A 19,825-nucleotide genomic window follows, 5' to 3' on the forward strand; every position below is an offset into this window, starting at 1 on the left:
TAAGTGGTCTGGCGACATTATAACAGAAGAGCAGGCCGCTTCCTAAATCCTTTGGAACGTAACCACGCTCGCCTTGCCCTCCGCCTCATGCCCCGCCCCCAGCCTCGTGCCCCGCCCTTCTCGCCCTGCTCCGCCCTTCTAACTCACGCCACGCCCCCAAGCCAATGCCACGCCCTCTCGATACAATGCCTCGCCCGCCCACCTCATCACACACCACGCCCTCCGTCTTGCGCCACGCCCCTCTGTCTTACGCCACGCCCACCCCTCTGGCCGCGTCCCGGAGCCGATTTCCTCGCCAGCTCCTCCGGCTCTCGCGCTTTAGCCGGTCTCTTCCCCAAGATGGCGCGCGTGTTGAAGGCCGCGGCGGCCGCGGCCAACACCGCAGCAGGTGAATACGGGGCGCCCTCAGATCCCCGTGGGGCTGGGCGTGTGGGGCGGCAGGCCGGGGCGGAGGAGGCCGCGGCGTGGTCGGGGCATGTGGATGTGACGCGTCCGGGACCCGGTTCCCCGCGGCCCTCGGCCCCGGACCCGAGCGCGGGATCTCTGCGAGTCTGCCCGGCACCCCGGGAAGTTTTCCAGGGGTCCTTCTTCCCGCGGGCCCGAGAGACGAGGGGAACCTGTCCGGGGACGCACCGGTCGGGGACAGAAGTGAGGACAGGCGCTTGCCCGTGATCCAGCTGCTCAGGAGGCTGAGCTCGGAGGACTGCAGTTCCAAGCCAGCAACAAACAGCACAAACAAGGGGGAAACGTGGATCAAGTGGTAGAGCACCAGCTGTGATCGAAAAATCCAAGCAAGAGTGCTAAGCCCCGAGTTCAAGCCCCAGTACCAGCACACACAGACAGACAGACAGACAGACACACACACACACACACACACACACACAACGAAGGAAAGAGAAGAGACTTACTGTCTTGTACACCTTAAGGAGAAAACAAAAGATTTGATGGGTTTAAACTTGCTTGGGAACACCTGACGGTTAGCCAAGTATAAGATACAAGGAAGGAGTGTTTTACTCATATCCCAATATATGTATCATTTTGTACATAAACAAGAAAAATAAAGGCAGAGGGATTGGCTGTACCTTAAGTACTCTTCACCTCGAATCAGCAGTTAATGTCAGTTGTTCAAGTTTTCTAACTCCTGCACTTTCTCCTTTCTGTTTTTTTTGTTTTTTTTTGTTTTTTAAAATCTGAGCTCTCCTGTTGGGAGAAAGTGCAAAGTCATAAAGCCTCAGAGTTACTCGGGAACATTAGTGACAAAGCCTTCAACTAGTGTGTTTTAAAAACGTTGGAGGGAATGAATAAAGCTTTGTTAATCCCAGACTTTTCTCCTAAAAGGAAAAAATAAAATAAAAGGGATTAGCATAGGTGGCTCACACATAGTCCCAGCGACTCCAAAGGCTGAGATTTGAGGATTTAAGCTTGAAACCAGGAAGAGCAAACAAATCTGAGACTCATCACCAATTAAATAATGAAAAGCTGGGGTGGAATTGTGGTAGAGTACCAGCCTAGAGCAAGTACTAAGGCCCTCAGTTTAAACCCAAGTACTGGCACAATTTTATTATTATTTTTAAATGCTCTTATCCCACCTGTTTTATCAGTTCAAGTCATCTTTTGAGACCCATCTCAAATTGAGTTAGTTACTTGATTACTTTAGTATTTTCCAACGATCACAACTTTGCTGAATTATCTAAAAGTTACAGGGGCTAAGTGATGAGCCACACAGAAAGCAAAGTCTCACCCTATTAGGTTTAGCTATCTCCATACTTAATTCAGGTTAAAGGGACAATATATATCATCCGCCTAGATAGAAACAAATATTGTAATGGTCTGAAGCACAGTTGGCACAGAATTCCTGAATAACATGATATTCAATATTCAAGTTTTGATAATACACTTTAGCCTTTGGTAAAAATCTAAGTCAGGATCTTAGTTTACATACCTTTAGGGAGGGGTAGGAGAAAGTACTAGGGGTTGAACTCAGGGCCTGGACACTTAGTTTTTTTGTTCGAGGTTGGCACTGTACCATACCACTTGAGTTGCAGCTCAACTTTATGGGTTTTTTGGTAATTAATTAGAATTGAGTGTCTCCTGGACTTTCCTGCTGGGAAATTGTGAGCCTCAGATCTCAGTCTCTTGAGTAGTTTAGAATTACAGGCCTGAGTCACTGGTACCTGGATTCACATACATTTTGGAGGAAGGAAGAAAAAAAAAAAAACCACCTCATGAAATGAAATAATCTCTTACCTCTCTTATCAAGCAGTATTGCTCAGAGGACATATACCAGTAAGATTAAAAATTGGGAATTGAAAGAATTGTAAAGGTTAGGAGTGTAGATGGAAATAGAGCCTTTCTAGAATGTACAGGGTCTGTATTCAACCTCCAGCCAAAACAAATAGTTCTAAAGGAGTGCGAGTTTAATGATTGACTAAATCAACTGTGATATTGACAGATCTTGGCATTGCTACTTGGTATGGCATTAAGGAAATGACTTAAGGTCTGTCATAGAATTATTGGGGGAATTAGGTGAAATGAAGTGCTCACAGAACTCCTAACCGCTATCTCAATTTTTTTTATGGCCTTGAAGACTGGTAGGGCTATATCATTACATGGAATCTTCCTATGACAAAATACTTGGAGTTTGTGACTTCACAGTTAAACATGATTCCAGATTGAAGCAAAGTTACATAGTAGCATCAGCATGTAATTCTAACTGAAGTAAACCCATAGGCATTATGGGAAATGTGAGGTAAAATCAAAGTTTTTGGGTTTTTTTAACCCATGAGATTCTGCCCTCTACTGACTATAAATCCTAGCAGGTGACAAAGTTAATATCTAATTTTTACATAATATACTTCAGTACATTTGACAACAGACTCTTGCAGCTAGATCTTTACTTTTATGCTTGGAGAAATTGACCTGAAATGCCAAATATGAACAGGAAGAAAGACAATACTTTTAAGTCAATACAGTAAAAGTGATTAGTAAGAACATGACTCATGAGACCCAATACTAAGGGAGAGGTAAGAATTAAGAGTGAATACACACTTTCTCGTAACAGATAAGCTACAAAATGTTTGAAATGTTGGCTTCATGTTATGTCACAATGCGTTCATATATAAAATTGCCCATTGTGTGTGCAATATTTTTGTCATTACTCAAAATGTTTTTCATATAATATATAAAAATATAGCACATAATATACATATAAACACGTTATATAAATATACATTTAGATATGTGTGTATAATTTAAAACACTGTTCTTTACCCAGTTTTTGCTTGATCTATAGGATTCCATCCGCAGATCTTTCAATGCCTAGTGTCTCCTCTTCCTCCTCCTTTAAAGTTTAAGTAGCATAAAATTAGCCATTAAAATGTATAAGTGAACTAGCATTTATTACATTTGCCATGTTGTGGAGCTGTCACCTCTATCTTGTCCCAAGACGTTTTGCATAACCCCAAAAGGAAACCCATTTTTGTATTAAGCACTCTGCATCCCTCCCCTCCCCTCCCCTCCCCTCCCCTCAGCAGCCACTATTCTGCATCTGCCTGTGCGTTTCCTATACCTGATATTTGATACTAATGAGATCACATGCTATAGGATCATTTGTGTCTGGCTTCTGTCACTTATCATAATGTTGTAGCACTTCTTAATAATAGTCCATTGTAAAGGTATGTGTAATGTTTCTTTTTTTTTGGCTGTTGGGGAATACTGTTGCTATACATATTAGTTTATGAGATTCTAGTTGCAGTTGCTGGGGTACTTGTTGGGTCATATAATGTTCTATTTTTTTTTTTTTTGAGAAACTGCCACACCCTCTCTCTGACATACACCATTGTACATTTTCACCAGCAAGATGCCAGGGTTCCAACGCTTGCTATTTGGGGGTTTTCTTCTTGAGTGTAAAATGGTATCTCTGTGGCTTGGATTGCTAATGTTATTGAGTATCCGGTGTGGTTGTTGGCTAGTTTTATTTATTATCCCTTTGTTTTAAAGGAACTGAATTGGTGAAATTTTAATGGTGTCATTGTATTTTTCTGTCCTGTTCCTTGAACTTACAGTGTAGGGACCAAATGAAACCAATAAAAGCCATTACCCTTCCCCAAACAGTTATACCTCTAGAGATAACATAACCCTCAAAAACCATAAATCTTACAGTATATGAAGAGGCTGCTGTTTCTGTCTTGATTGCATATGAAGGAGATCTTTTTAGATTAAAGAAAAAGAACTTGTTCTAATAAGCCAGATGTTAAGAAAGAAAAAGTGCAGTGAGTTGCTTGAGCTTCCTGTTCAGGGCAGTTTTTGAAATGTCCCTAACACAATCTGGTACCAGGTTTATACTTTGTTTTTACTTGGGCATCCTGCAGTCTGTCCCTTTGGACTAGGATATCTGCTTGTTGTCCTTAGTAAGACATTTATGGAGTCTTCTGGTTGACTCATTTATGTAGGCTAAACTCATGCTAAGAGAAAATACTGAGTATTTGGCAGAGCCTTAAAATCTTACAGACTCAATAGCTTTTTTTTTTTATTTAATGCCTGAACAGGGGCTTGAATGCAGGGCCTCAACATTTTTACTCATGACTGGTGCTGTACCACTTGAGTTATAGCTTCCACTTTCAGCTTTTTCCTAGTTAATTGGAGAAAAGACTCCAATAATGACAGCATTGCATGTCAGTAGTAATTAAGAATGAGGAGATTTGTTGTGGCCCTAGTATACATACATGCTTAGGCAACAACTACCTATTCTTCACAAAAACAGGCGAGTTCAATATTTAATGGATAGTGCTAAAGTGTTTTGAAAACATGGGAAATACAAGATTAGAAAATAATCAGGACATATCACTGACAGCAGGGACTAAGTATTCTTTTGTGGGGTTTAGTTTCAGTTGTACATTTATGTCTGTGTACTGCATTTTGGCACATTTGGATTTTAGAATACAGTGTGTCCATAAAACCAGACTATATTAATCTATTGAATATTAAAATCTTTGAGTATTTCAGCAATCAATGTAGGAGCAGTTCTGCTCAGATTGTATAATTATGAAAGAAATAACCTTGTCCCAAGCCAGGAACTGGTGGCTGGTGCCTATAATCGTAGCTGCTTTGGAGGCTGAGATAGTCAGATCTTCAATTCAAAGCCAGCCTGGGCAGGAAAGTCCTTGAGACTCTTATCTCAACGTTAATTACCAGAAAACCAGAAGTGGCACTGTGGCTCAAAGGTAGAGCACTAGCCTTGAGCAAAATTGCTCAGAGATAGTGCCCAGGACCTAAATTCAAGCCCCAGGACTGGCAAAAAACAAACAAACCAAAAAACCCAATTTAAAAAAAACTCTAAAACTAAAAGCCAAACCTTGTCCCAGAGGAAACAAGCACTTCCTCAGACTTTGCTTGTTTCCCCCAATACTTAGAAATTTTCCTTAGCCGTTACTGAAAAAATAACCCATTAAAAATACTGTATAGCTATGCCTTTCATGAACTTACTACAGGCTAGAAATGGGATATGTGTCTGGTAACAAAGAAGATGGTTTGCCCTTATAATCATATATGTGTGGTATGTGTTCCGTGTTATCTTACTACCGTATTCAAATTGCACCTCTCCATGAAGTACAGAGATTTATGAACAATTCTCAATATGCGCCCATCATTTTAGTATTACCAGGAAATGTATGTTATTATGAAAAGCGTCATTCTTTAGTATAACCTTGTTGAAGCTCAGAATTAGTTTGTGTGTGTGTGTGTGTGTGTGTGTGTGTGTGTGTGTGTGTGTGTGTGTTTTGTGGGTCGTGGGGCCTGAACTCTGGGCCTGGGCGCTGTCCCTCAGCTCAAGGCTAGCGCTCTACCACTTGAGCCACAGTGCCACTTCTGGCTTTTTTTCTTTTTGCTTATGTGGTGCTGAGGAATCAAACCCAGGGCCTCAGGCATGCAAGGTAAGCGCTCTACCACTGAGTCACCTTCCCAGCCCAGTTTTTTTGTTTTTGTTTTTGTTTTTTTTTTTTTTAATTCTAGACAGCTTTTTCATCCTTGGCAGAGCAGAGGGAGTAGTTTTGACATAAACTTTTCCCTGTGTCTCTCCTAACTTAATTTCAAATTATTATTTGAAAAGATTCAAATTATGATTTATTTCTTTAGATTCACAAATTAAAAGTACAGTAACTGTCCCTGGGTTCCATCTTCCAGGGTTTTATTTCAGACTCCAGACTCCAATTCAAGCAGGAAGAGCTTTTTCCACTTGGCAGTCCCTGCGTCAGGCAGCCGCGGATGTGTGGAAACTGGGTCGGCTCAACCATGTAGCCATAGCGGTGCCAGACCTGCCAAAGACCATGGCATTTTATCGGGATGTTATGGGGGCCAAGGTGAGCGAGGCGGTCCCTCTTCCTGAACACGGAGTCTCCGTTTCTTTTGTCGACCTGGGAAATACCAAGATGGAACTGCTCCATCCGCTGGGAGATGAGAGTCCGATCGAAGGTTTCCTGAAGAAGAATAAGTCTGGAGGAATACATCACATCTGCATTGAGGTACTGGCTCTCTAATGTCTAGTGTTTTAAATCTCTCCTTTACCAAAATCCCTCGTATTTTGGGGGGTGGGGGTCGGGGACAGTACTAGGGCTTGAACTCAGGACCTGGGCTCCATCCCTGAGCTTGTTCTGCTCAACACGAGTACTCTACCACTTGAGCCACAGCTCCATTTCTCCCTTTTTGGTGGTTAGAGATAAGAGTCTTAACAGACTTTTTTTCCCAGGCTGGCTTCGAACTACAATCCTCACTGGCCCCTTTTAAGGCATTCATTAGAAACTTATTATGTGGGCCTGGGAAGGTGGCTCAGTGGTAGAGTGCTTGCCTTCATGCATGAGGCCCTGGGTTCGATTCCTCAGCACCACGTAAGTAAAAAGAAAAAAGCCAGAAGTGGTGCTGTGGCTCAAGAGGTAGAGCACTAGCCTTGAGCTGAAGAGCTGAGGGACAGCACCCAGGCCCAGAGTTCAGGCCCCACGACCAGACCAAAAAAAGAAAAGAAAAGAAAAGAAACTTATTATGTTTCTTAAGGGGACTGATAATAGCAGTCCTTTTCAAAGGTAGATCCATAAGTGTATGTGGATTCATATATTTTCATATATGAATGCTCTTTCTCTAGAAAGCTATTAAAATAATATTAGTGTATTTTATTAAAAACTTGATTGAATAGACACCGAAAAGGCCACCAAGTTGTAAAATATGGAGTCTTCACTCCAGTCTTTGCTCATGGAGCAGTTAGGAGAAGCAGGTTGAAAGGACTGGACATAAAAGAATTTCCATACTGACATTGAAAGGTTTTCTTGTTATTTGGTTTTTCTTGGTTCTGGAATTGAACTGTGGACCAAGGTCATACTAAGGCACACTACACTGAGCTACACACCCAGCCCAAAGTATTCTAGTTATTTTCTGTCCTTGAAATTCTAATAACTTGTTCCCCATTATAAAAGCAATACATTTTCAATTACCAACTGTAGTTTTGGTTTTAGTATCTTCTAAATTGAATTTGCTAGCACATTCCAAAAAAACATGAAATGTTAAGACAAGAGCATTTTCATTAGAGACCATTTATCTGTAGATGTTTATGTTCAGTTAACTGCCTTTTTGAATACTAGAAATACCAATTAGGCTTCAATTGAAATTAATTTGTTAGGACAGTTGTTTTGCTAGAATTAATGACATACTTAATAGTAAATCTACTCCAGAAGAAAGGTGGGCTGATTATAGAATGAAGTATTCGGATAGGAGAACCTACAGTGTATACTCTGAACACTTGAGGTTCAGCGATGAATAAGACATGGGCCACGTGTATAGTAACCATGGAAAGATATTTAAATAAGCAACTACAGTGAGTGTTCCAAGTAGAGTTACAAGTAGGGACTTCTCCAAAAGAGAAAGGGCTTGTTCCTTGTGGCAGGTCATGGAGATGGCATGGTCTGATAGGGTGTGAATCAACAATGGCTGTGAAGAAATTTCCCAGATGAATAATAGGAAACAGATATTCCAGACAGTAGAGAACAGTAGTAGGTAAAAGGCATAGGGTAATCATCAGCTGACTATTAAGTACTACACGTGCATTGTGTTTGTTCATTCCCCCAGCTGCCGCACGAGGGTGCTGTGGCCTCTTTTGGGTGGGGTGATCACTGATAGCTTGCACTGATTGCTTCCTTAGTGGCCTTAGGAGTAGCTGGCTAGGGCAAGCTCAAACCCAGATTCACTCTGGCTTTTGAACTCCATGAATAGAATGAAGGCAATTGACCTGGTAGCTAAGAATGCCCTATCAAATTAAATGTAAATTGAAGCCTAATTGGTATTGTTAGTATTTCAAAAGACAGTTGCCTGAGGGCCTGCCCTCTTAACCTCTTATGGTGAGGCCAACCTTCATTCTCTTGACCTAGTTTAACATTTTGAGGAGGGTTAGCTTCTGGCGATTAGACCAGGTAAGTGGGGCCTGAAATGTAGTCTGTCTTTCCTTCTTGGGTTACCTTGGGCCTGCAGGCTTTATCAGTGAAAGTTGAAGAGAAGCAGGACCGTGCCCCCCCCCCTTTGAACCCCACTCTGCTTCCTCCCACACTGCACTGTCTGGGTTCCACATCAAGAGAGCCCATGGCTTCAAAGCACACAGGCTGTGAGAAGTTCAGTTCGGTAAAGTAACAGCAAGTTCAAAAGTAGAGCTCAAAGGCAAGTGTCTGAGTTGAAAAATGGAGGTAGGAGATAGGAGGAGGTGTGGAAAAGTGGGGAGTTGCTACTTGAGCCCCACATCATCATCATCTTGCAATAGTGACTTAAATAGTGTCTTAACAGAATAGTGACTTAACCAGATAGATTTTCCTTTCCTCTGGGGAATCTAAAAAGGAAGCTGCAAAGCTGACGGGCCAGCTCGGCAGCCTGTAGCAATTGGCTCCCAGGGTTGGTCACACATCTGTGTTTACCAGAAGAAGAAGACAGAGAGAGAAAACAGGGCAAGCGCCTTTAAGAATCTATCCCCTTTTGCTCCTATTCCATTGGCCTGAGCTTCGTCACGTGCTACACGTGGGTGTGAGGGAGACAGACACGGAGGAACACAGCAGTGTGTGCCACTAAACCTCGAGGGAATAAAAGAAGGCCTTCAGTCCCCGTGCTACACTTGGGAATTTTCAAAACCTAATATTGCCAGAAGAGCGGGATATTCTTCCTGAATAGAGAAACGCTGAACGACAGGAACACTCATTGTTCTTTCTCCCCTGCTGTAGCCGTCCACAGCGGCACCCAATGAAAGGGGCCACTTGGTTCCCTGACCCAGCAGGTGGAACAAAATGTCTTGCCTTTCCTTGATCAGAAAATGCATTCTTGTTGACCGATCCTGTTGTAGCGTGGTCTATTCTTCCTTCATACAACTTGAGTCTGACCTTGTCTCCCATTGTTCACAAAGGGATTGTATCCAGCAGAAACTCTTTCTGTAGCCATTGTTCTATTTACCACATTAGCACGAGATAGACTGTCAGCAACCGGCATCCACTCCGGATTTTGGGGACCAGAAAGCTCAGGAGAGCTCTGCTTTTGCTTTGGATCTCTTGTGAGGGGACAGCTGTTGGTGGCCACAGGTGCCTTACTCCTGGTGGCTGGCAGCTGACATGGAGGCTCACAGCTGAGGTCGGCAAGCTGGAAAGCAGACACAACTTCAGAGGGTCTCTCTGCTGCGTGAGTTAAGCAGAGGTCTGACACTAGTGGTGGACCTCTTACTCAGCAGCTGGCCGCCCCAGAGCCAGTGTCCCGAGGAAACCACACAAGGATGGCAGTGACTTCTTCTGACCAAGCTGTGGTCTCTTGGGCAAAGGCAGGTTCAAGGCAGGTGACACACAAGGGTGAGTCCCTACAAGGATGTGTGGCCATGCTTGAGAAGCACTTTTACAGTACATCAGTGGCAAAAGGATTCAATGCTCCCAGTACTCGACATAATAGAAGGACAATAAATGCTACATCTGCAAGAGAGTTCTTTAGTCCTTTTTTTTTTTCTGTTTGTTTTTTGTCAGTTGTGGGTCTTGAACTCTGGGCCTGGGCGCTGTTCCTCAGCTCTTCAGCTCAAGGCGAGCGCTCTACCACTTGGGCCACAGTGCCACTTGCGGTTTTTTTGGTGGTTAATGGGAGATAAGAGTCTCATGGACTTTCTTGCCCAGGCTGGCTTTGAACTACCATCCTCAGATCTCAGCCTCCTGGGTAGCTAGGACTACAGGCATGAGCCACCAGCACCTGGTTTAGTCTTTTCTTAGATGTAGCTCATAGGCACTATTCCGAAACGTATCTTTTTGCATATGACAAAAGATAGAAGATAGAGATTTTTCTCAGAAATGGGCCGGTGCCAGCAACCCAAAGAATGAGATTTAATGGGGGTTACTCAGTAACACCAAACCATGGGGATATAAGGAGGGCTACATTTACTCAGAATCTCCAAAGTGCCAATCCCTAAAGCCACAGCAGTTGATGGAAACTGAACTAGAGCGCCACCAGGTGTCAAAGGGGCAGAGTAACCACAGGTTCCCATGATACAAGGCACAGTCCAGTCTGTGAGAAAGTGATAGGCGTGTACTCTGTCCTTGCTGATTAATCAGGGTTTCTGCTGACCTCAGCAATCACTGGCCCACTACAGGAAGGATTTTTTTTTTTTTTTTTTTTTTTTTTTTTTTTTGGTCTTCAATCTGGCGCATGAAACAGCTAAATGGTGGCCAGCTGCAATATGGCGTTGCCCTGGTTTACCATTCAGTAAACTAATCTGCCTACTCCACCGTACCCCTGAAAATGCTCACATTTCTATAGTGTTATGGTTTATTGCCAGATATTTCTTAATGCCAGCTGTTCTTTTATTATGTTAAATTCACCTGTGGCAGAATTTTCTTTCCTCTGTAATATTTCTAGGGTCTTTGTTCTTTCTCACAGAGATCTGCTTTCACGGTTTCTGTTTGGGCATGTTTCACACCTTTGGGGTATTTTTTTCTCATGTTAAATGTCCTTTTCCTCATGAGTGCTTAAATTTTGTTCTGACATTTTTTTTCTGTCATTCATTGTTTTTTGTTTTGTTTTTGTTTTTTCTTTGGTCGGTTGTGGGGCTGGGCACTGTCCCCTGAGCGCTTGTGCTCAAGACTAGTGCTGTACCACTTTGGATCCCCAGCGCCACTTCCAGTTTCCAGTGGTTAATTGGTGATAAGAGTCTCATGGTCTTTCCTGCTGGGGCTGGCTTTGAACTGTGATCCTCAAATCTCAGCCTCCTGAGTAGCTATCAGATGAACATTTCAAAGGAGACAGCGCTTGGGGAGTATTGTATGTGACTACTACAGCAAATAGGGAAGCTTTAGAAACAAGCACCCTGTGAGGTCATTCCAAAGAGCACACTGGGAGCCACCAAACCCCAGGCATGATGAAAGTACTGCTGTGTTCCTGCAGTTCACTTAGTTTTAGCTGTAGGGGGAGAGACAATAGAAACATAAATATTTAATTCTGACTTTTTGTTTTAAGTGTTAGAGATTTAAATCAAATTTAGGATTGAATTATTCATTATTGGCATCAGTTAACACCAGAATAATTTTATGTAAAATAAAAGCCTGTTTTGTTAAGTCGATTGACATATCCTGTGGCACACTGTGACTTGTTCATCACATTTTACTTGCTCATAAGAGTGGAAGCCACCTATATACCTTCAGGTTAAAAGCTGCTATTTACCCCACAGCTTGCCTTCCACCAAACAAAACGTAATGGGCGTAGTCGGATCAGGCAGCTGAGCACTAAAGAAGATAGAAAATTTACCTGCAGATAATGAATTGTGATGGGGACGGTCCACATGCTTTTTATTTGAATTTATTGCCACTCTCAATTTACAATGACAGGAAAATCAACAAGAACTTTCAGTCACACATTCATACACCCGAAAGCTGGCAGGAAATTGAAGTGGAAATCATATAGCTCAGAGTTTCACAAATATACTCAAGACCCTACAGGAGCTATCTATGCACAAGTGTAATTGTTTGAAGAACCATAAAAGCTGTTTTAAAAGACTATAAAAACCTATTTTTTAAGATGGGTTATTATTGACCATATTACTTTCATTACTTAGGGGGATAGATTTAATTTCCCAAAACAAATCGACTTGCATTTCTTATATAACTATTTTGGATGGCCTTTCAATTCAGAAAATTAAGACATTTTTATTTCATTCTTTTTATTACTTCCAAACAAACCATTCAGAGTACTCCTAAAGAATTACAAATTTTATATAGCAACATTAACAGAAGAGTAGATCTTTAAAGCCAAAGTTAGCAAAAGAAATAGTAACAAAAAGAAATTGATGCCCGTCCAATATCAATTAGTCATTTTACAAAAATAAATCATCACTCACTACATCTTGGATGTTTTTCTTGTTTTTTTGAATTATTTCTTGGATTAGCGGATATTGAATAAGCAAAAATTGGGGTGCAATATTAGAATTGTAAGTTTGTACTTGGGTAGAATAATCTATAAAATATTCATGATCTGATGTAAAATAGAAGTTATCCAAAGGGCTTATAAATTTAAGTAAATGTGTTGGGTGGTATGCAGGTGTATACAAATGCATTAGCTAAATACAGTAGATTCAAGGGAGAACTCAGAATGTAATTCCTTAAAAAGGCAGTCAAAGTTCAACAAAAGAAAACATCAGGGATTCAAAAGGTATGGGGTGGAGCCCAGGGGAAAGCAGGTAGGCAAATGAAGAGAAAGGAAAACCGCAATCAAGAGGGAAGGGGTAGGTAGCTGGGGGAAGGATGGGTAAGGCAGTGATCAAGATGCACTGTATTCTTAAACTGCTTTGTTAAATCGCAACTCCTTTGTACAACTACTTAAAGATAATTTTAAACATAGAAGTAGGGAAACCAACTCAAAATGTTGGGAGTTCAGCCTACTCCCAGATGCCCTCACTCAGAGCCAACAGTTTTCAAGATCTTGCCATACCTACATCATCTGTCTTTTCTCATTCATTAAGCCATTTTAAAGTAATTTCAACATGTTATTCTGCCCTATTGAACTCGTGTGCCTAACAAAGAACCTCATGGCATATCACGCAAAAGTAAAGGTAAATCTTTGCAGACACCAGGTCTATACAGTCCATAAATCAGATTTACAAGATTGAGTTACCATTATCTTTTTACAGCTGACTTATTCTAATTAAGATTCTAACAAGGCCCAGTGATTAATCTCTTCAGGCACTTCCCCCCTCCCCTGCCCCCAGTTACTAACACATTAGTAGGATACATTTGTCCCAATTAATGAACCAATGCTGATCCATTATTACTGAAGCCAGCATTTTATTCAGATTTCCTTAGATTTGACCCAATGTCCTTTTGAATTTCATCCAGTATCCCAGAGCCTGTTTAGATGTCTCATGTCCTTGAATTTTTTTTCTTGCCTGGTTGTTTGATGACCTCATCAAGTTGAAGATTTCTTGTGAATTACTTTGTAAATATAAATCTCATTTGAGATTGGCCTGATGGTTTTCTCCTGACTGTACTGTGATTGCTGGCCTGGGGAGGAAGAATACAGTGGTCAACTGCATTCTCTTCAGAGAACCTTCAACATGACCTATCATGGTCCATATTAACCTTGACCCCAAGGAGGTGCTGTCAAGTTTCTATACTGCTCAATGCTATATATCTTTGGGAGATAGGCATTTTGTGATGTGTACTCTGAGAAAATGGAGAGTTATATGTTGTGACTATCATTTTGTGTGTATATGTGTGTGTGCACACATGCGGGTCCCAGGGCTTGAACTCAGGGCCTGTGGGCTGTCCTTGAGCGTTTTTACTCAAGGCTAGCCTTCTACCACTTGAGACACAGCTCCCCTTTAATCTTCTTTGATAGTTAATTGGAGATAAGGGTTTCTCAGCCTTATTGACTTTTTTCTGCCCAGGCTGGCTTTGAACCACACTCCGATCTCAGCTTCTGGAGTAGCTGGGATTACAGGTGTGAGGCACCAGGACCTGGCCTGTCTAGCTCTTAGCTGTTAACACGTGGAACACTCTAGTTTTTTCCCGTGAGAGAAACTTAGCTCTCACCGTCAGTGCTCTTAATCGTTCAATTTCAGTATGCATGCATGTGTGCCCTAGAGCTTCAGTAAAGACGTACAAAGCAGGCATAGTGGCTCATCCCAGCACTTGAGAGCTTGTGCAGGAAGACTGGCAAAGTGGGCATTCGTGTCTCCTGGTCCGTGGCTGGATTCACTATCGAATGACTGATTTCCAAGATGGAGGAGGGGCATTTCTTCATCAAGTACATAAACCACAAATAAGAGACTTGTGAAATCATAACGTTGAGATTTTTTTATGATGGACAATAACATTTTGATAGTTTAAAAATGACTTTCATGTGTTGGACAAATATCTCAACGATTATAACCACTTGATTTGATAGGAGAGAGACAAGGGTACTCACATTTGCTGTGTGCAGACTGGACTGAGCTTATCTGTGACCATTTTGATTTGTAGTTTCTATGAGAGGCCTCTGTGTTGACTGGCTTCCCATCACTCTAACACATATCTGCAGTGATCAGAGTTATTTCTGGTTCACCATTTTGGTGATTTCAGTTCAGCATCAGTCAGCTGGAGGCATCATGGGAGGAGTGCATGGCAGAAAAAACTGCTCACCAGGGAGGAAGAAAGAGAGAGGGAGGAAGGGAGAAGATGAGGGGGCGTGGCTCTCTCTATTCCCTTCAAGGATGCGCACCCCATAACCTGAAGATCTCCCTCTAGACATCCTAAAAGCCTCCCTCCCATATCCCTTCCCTGGAGAGCAGCATTTACCACAGGGACTTCAGGGACACTTACGACCCAAATGACAGTAGCTTCCATTTTTTGCTATAGATGAGGAACCCAAGTCTCTGGGGGGGAAAAAACAACAAAGAAATCACTTTTCCCAGTATCATCAAAAGGAACTAAGTGCCAACTAGGTGATTTGAGTTAGAAATGGAAACCTTTACTGGTGATGAGAATTCGTGGGCATCGCAGTTGCTCACCCAGAGAAGTTTAGACAACTTACTTTTCTGAAAAGTTAGGCCTTGTTTGTGTGTACACGTGTTTACATGTGTGTGCGTGCGTTTGCAGTGCTGGGGATCAAACACGGGGCCTTCCTCCCTTGCTAGGCAAGTACTGGACCCCTGGTCTGTACCCCAGCCCAGTGATGGCTTATGAATGACCCTGTCCAAAGACAGAGGACATTGCAGAAGCTCTCAGTGTCTCTTGTACATCTTACAGTAATGGAACTTGGCATTTTTATGATCTCATATGTGTTCTTGCTTCTTCTCTCAAGGTGGATAATATAAAGGCAGCCGTGATTGAATTAAAAAAAAAGAAGATCCGAAGCCTGACCGAGGATACCAAAATAGGAGCACATGGAAAACCAGTGATTTTTCTCCATCCCAAAGACTGTGGCGGGGTCCTTGTAGAACTAGAGCAAGTGTGATTTCTGTGTGCAAGAAACATAATCGACGTGAAAAACTTTTCTCTTACCAAACACTATCAAATGTATTATGGTACCGATTCCACCTCTTTGAAAGTTTCACAGTGAAAAATTAAATCACAGAAAGACTAAAATGTATGTAACATATGCATACATATTTGTTCATTTGAAGTAGGAAGAAACTGATTACTGGATACTTAAGAGAGCACTATGGAACACTTATTCCTAGAAATGAATATTTCTCTTCTAAAATGGGGTGATTGAGGAGAGTGTGGGAGTAGAGTGGGGGGAGCAACCTGGCAGTCATATGATGACTACATACTAGGTGTTTTCTTTTTGCTTATGTAGTGCTGAGGAATTGAACCCAGGGCCTCAGGCATGCAAGGCAAGTGCTCTACCACTGAGCCAACTTCCCAGCCCATACTAGGTGTTTTCAAAGTTGTTTAGGGCTGTGATTTCACTACAGTTTCTTCAAAGTTCACCCATAGATGGGTAGAAGAAGGTACCACTGACAAGCCCAGCCTCTTATCTCCTACCCTAATAATATTCTACTCTTTTTTTTTTTGGTCAGTTATGGGGCCTGAACTCTGGGCCTGGACACTGTCCCTCAGCTCTTCAGCTCAAGGCAAGCACTCTACCACTGAGCCACCTTCCCAGCCCCACAGTATTCTACTCTTATATAAAAGAATATATAGCCCAGCTTTCTCACTTTGGGGTAAATACTCAAAGGCAATGAAGTCAGCACTCCTCAGAATAGCTATGATATGGAGTCTGCTTAGCTGCCCAGAGCACATGCCTGAGTAAATAAAATGTAGCGGGTATACACAACAGAGTATTATTCAGCAATAAAGAAGAAGGAAATTCTGTCACTGTGGCAAACTGGAGGACATTATGTTAAGAAATAAGCCACACACCGAAAGGCAAGTACTGCATCTCCTGTATATGTAAACAAAAAGATCTGGAAGGGCTAAGGGTTTTTTTCTGGTTTGTTTGTTTGTTTTTCTTTAGAGCATATCACTAAGGTTTAAGATTCTTGCCTCAAAATATTGCCACAGGTTCCTTTGGGACACAGTGATGGAATGCTTGCATTAGGTATTGAAACTTTGGGGGAAGATGACAGGTGATCTGCAGGTGACAGGCAGTGAAGTGCTATTTTGAGTAGTAATGTGTAGTTGCTGTCACCTGCTAGAAGGGCTCAAACTGGTCCTGGGGGAGTATTTACAATGACTAGAGAGCCACTGGTGAGAAGCCTGTGGAACAGTCAGGAAAAGTGCTATATATGAAATAAATATACATGGTTACAAAATAAAAGATGGATTAATTGAAAAGGAAAAGTTTTCGGTGGTGGTGGTGGTGGTGGTTTGCCTTTGTTTTGTCAGTTGGTTTGGGTGTTCTTACATGCGTGAGCTTGTAAAAAAAAGACCTCTCCATCTTTCCCTTCCTCCCTCCCTCTTCTCCTCCTCTCTCTTCCTTTTCTGTATAATTTTTAATTTTCTTGTCTTCCAGGATGATCCAAATGAGAAGTGGAAAGGACAAATTTGCCTTGTTTCCTGATAATTAACAGAAAACCTACTTTTTTCATCTTGACTATGGTGTGAGCACCATAGGGCTTTTGTAAATATTCTTTACCAAGTTGAAGTTCTTTTAGTTTGTTGAAAGTTTCTTTAATTTTCATAAGGGGGTATTGGTTTTTGCTAAATAGATTTTTTTCTTGTGTATTGATAGGATGGTATAATTTTTCTTATTTTCTTCCTTGATTTTTGGATGTTGAACCAGACCAGGGATACCTTAAGTAAATCCCACTTGGCTATGATATATAATTCTTTATATATACTATTCAATTTGCTGGCATTTTCTTGCAGATTTTTCATGAGCTATCTGAATCCATACTTCTTTTCATAATGTCTTACGTGGCTTTGATTTTAAGGTAATGCTGGCCTCATAGGATGAGTTAGAAGATTCTCCCTCCACTTGTATCTTCTAGAAGAAATTATAGAAAATTGGTATACTTTATTCCTTAAATGTTCAGTAGAATTCACCAGTGAACCCTGGGCCTGGTACTTTCTGACAGATTGCTTCCTTCCTTCAGCTGTAAGTTTTAGCAGATTTTTTTTTTCTTTCAAATAATTGGTTTAGCAGAGCACAGTGACTCATACCTTGTAATCCCTGGGATCTAACGATCATAGTTCAAACCTAGCCTGGGTGGGAAAGTCTGTGAGACTCATTTCCAACTAACCAACAGTAGACTGTAGCTCAGGTGGTAGACTGCTAGTCTTGAATTAAAAAAAAAAAAAAAAAAAAAAAAACTAAATTAAGGGACAGCATCTAGGCCTTGAGGTCCAGCCCCAGTACCAGCACCAAGAAAAAAAAATTGGCTCGTGTCATCTAGGTTCTCAAATTCTGGGTGTAGAGTTACTCATATTCTTCTTTTACAATCATTTTAATGCTCAAAAATATCTGTAAGGATATGCTCTCTTCATTTCTGATATTAATAAATTCTATTATATCTCTTAATTAGCCTGTGTAGGGGCTAATGGATTTGATTTGTTTTTCAAAGACTTTAAGTTTTAGTTATACTAGTTTGTTTTTCTCTATTGTTTTCCAGAGTCATTCACTTCTGATTTTTTTTTTGGGGGGGGGTCCGGTCGTGGGGCCTCAACTCTGGGCCTGGGCACTGTCCCTCAGCTCTTCAGCTCAAGGGTAGCCCTCTACCACTTGAGCCACAGCGCCACTTCCGGCTTTTTTTTCCTGCTTATGTGGCGCTGAGGAATCGAACCCAGGGCCTCAGGCATGCAAGGCAAGCGCTCTACCACTGAGCCACCTTCTCAGCCCCTCACTTCTGATTTTTTTTTTCCTTTTGCTTACTTGGTTTTAATTTACTCTTCTAAGTGTTTTTAGACTGTTGATTTTAGATTTTTTTCCTAATACATACATTCAGTGTTGTCAATTTCTGTGTAATTGCTGCTTTTGCTGTAACCCACAAGATTGTATAAGTTAGGTTTTCATTTTCATTCAGTTCAGAGGGATTTTTTTTTTTTTTTTTGGAACTTCCACTTGAAATTTCTCACTGGCTTCTCCGGCGTTATTTAGAAATGTCTTTTTAAGCTCTATTGTGCTTAGCAGCCGTCTTTCTCATACTGATGTCCATTGTGACCCAGGCACGCACTGTGTGACTTGGATTTCTCCCAACTTGTTAAGGTGGGTTTTACAACCCAGAATGTGGGTCCATTTGGTGTCTTCCATGTGAGCTCAAGAAGAGTATGCATTGTGCTGCTGTTGGATAAAATAACTGCGAGGCATCAGGCCCATCCAGTTGATGGATGGGGCTGTTGACTGATTTTCTGCCTGCTGGGATTTTCTGTTTGTGCCACAGTTGAGTTCTCTTAACTGTAATAGTGTGTTCATCTCTTTCTCTTTGAAGGTTTATCCTTTTTTTTTTTTTTTTTTTTTTTTTGCCTCATGTGTTTTGATTCTCTGTTGTTTCTTAGGTACCCATTAAGGATTATTGTGTGCCTTTGGAGAATTGCCCTTCTGCAACCCTGATCATTTTTATTGAGCCAAATTTATGAATTAAGCTTTAATCATAGGTATACCTGTGTATCAATAGGAGGCTATAAATTCAGTCTGAAGTTTCAGACATCCACTGGTGGATCTTAAAAAATAATCTCATGTGGATAAAAGGCTCTTCCATCCTATAACTCCCATTGATGACTGACTGATGGACTTTGGCAGTGCTGGTGTTTGAATTCAGGGCCTCCCATTGGCTAGGCAAACCCTCGGCCACTTGAGCCCATGTTCCCAGCCCTTTATTGGCTTTCTTTGTTTCATAGAGTCTTGTGGTTTTTGCTGAGACTAGTCTCTACCATAGTCAGCCCAGCCATGGCCTCCCCGTGTAGCTGGGATCACAGGCCCACCCCACATCCAGCTGACTGATTGAAATGGGGTCTTGCTAATGTTCTGCCCAGGCAGAACTGGGATCCTCCCTATCTGGTACTGGGATCCTCCCTATCTCTGTCTCTTGGGAAGCTACTGCACCCAGCCCATAGTTTCTATTTCTATTCTCAATGTCCTCTCCTGGCACTTTTTTTTTTCTTTCTGGTTTTGAGGCTTGAACTCTGGGCCTGGCTGCTGTCCCTGAGCTTTTATGCTCATGGTTAGATCTCTACCACTTGAGCCACAACTCCACTTCTGAATTTTTGTGGTTACTTAGAGATAAGAGACTTTCCTGCCCAGCTGGCTTCCAACTATGATCTTCAGATCTCAGCCTCCTGGGCTGGGAAGGTGGCTCAGTGGTAGAGCGCTTGCCTTGCATGCTTGAGGCCCTGGGTTTGCTTCCTCAGCACCACATAAGCAAAAAGAA

At 41.9% G+C, this 19,825-nt stretch overlaps 1 protein-coding gene across 1 annotated transcript; it reads left to right on the forward strand.

Moving 5' to 3' along the window:
* The first annotated feature begins 227 nt into the window (after positions 1 to 227).
* On the forward strand, positions 228 to 17,771 carry Mcee (methylmalonyl-CoA epimerase). The gene is made up of 3 exons (XM_070043107.1): positions 228 to 388; positions 6,181 to 6,518; positions 15,316 to 17,771. The coding sequence occupies exons 1-3, from the start codon at positions 340 to 342 to the stop codon at positions 15,466 to 15,468; spliced, it is 540 nt and encodes a 179-aa protein (XP_069899208.1). The 5' UTR covers positions 228 to 339; the 3' UTR covers positions 15,469 to 17,771.
* Positions 17,772 to 19,825: the final 2,054 nt, after the last annotated feature.

This window comes from Dipodomys merriami, unplaced genomic scaffold (assembly GCF_024711535.1).
Source record: "Dipodomys merriami isolate MVZ:Mamm:240054 unplaced genomic scaffold, mDipMer1.0.p SCAF_33, whole genome shotgun sequence".
Taxonomy (NCBI): domain Eukaryota; kingdom Metazoa; phylum Chordata; class Mammalia; order Rodentia; family Heteromyidae; genus Dipodomys; species Dipodomys merriami.

What these genes read in the sequence shown, in the direction of transcription:
- Mcee (XM_070043107.1), top strand. Translation starts at nt 340, where the DNA reads ATGGCGCGCGTGTTGAAGGCCGCGGCGGCCGCGGCCAACACCGCAGCA. An exon ending in CGCGGCCAACACCGCAGCAG is followed by an intron (nt 389 to 6,180) that starts GTGAATACGGGG and finishes TCCATCTTCCAG; the next exon opens with GGTTTTATTTCAGACTCCAG. An exon ending in TACATCACATCTGCATTGAG is followed by an intron (nt 6,519 to 15,315) that starts GTACTGGCTCTC and finishes TCTTCTCTCAAG; the next exon opens with GTGGATAATATAAAGGCAGC.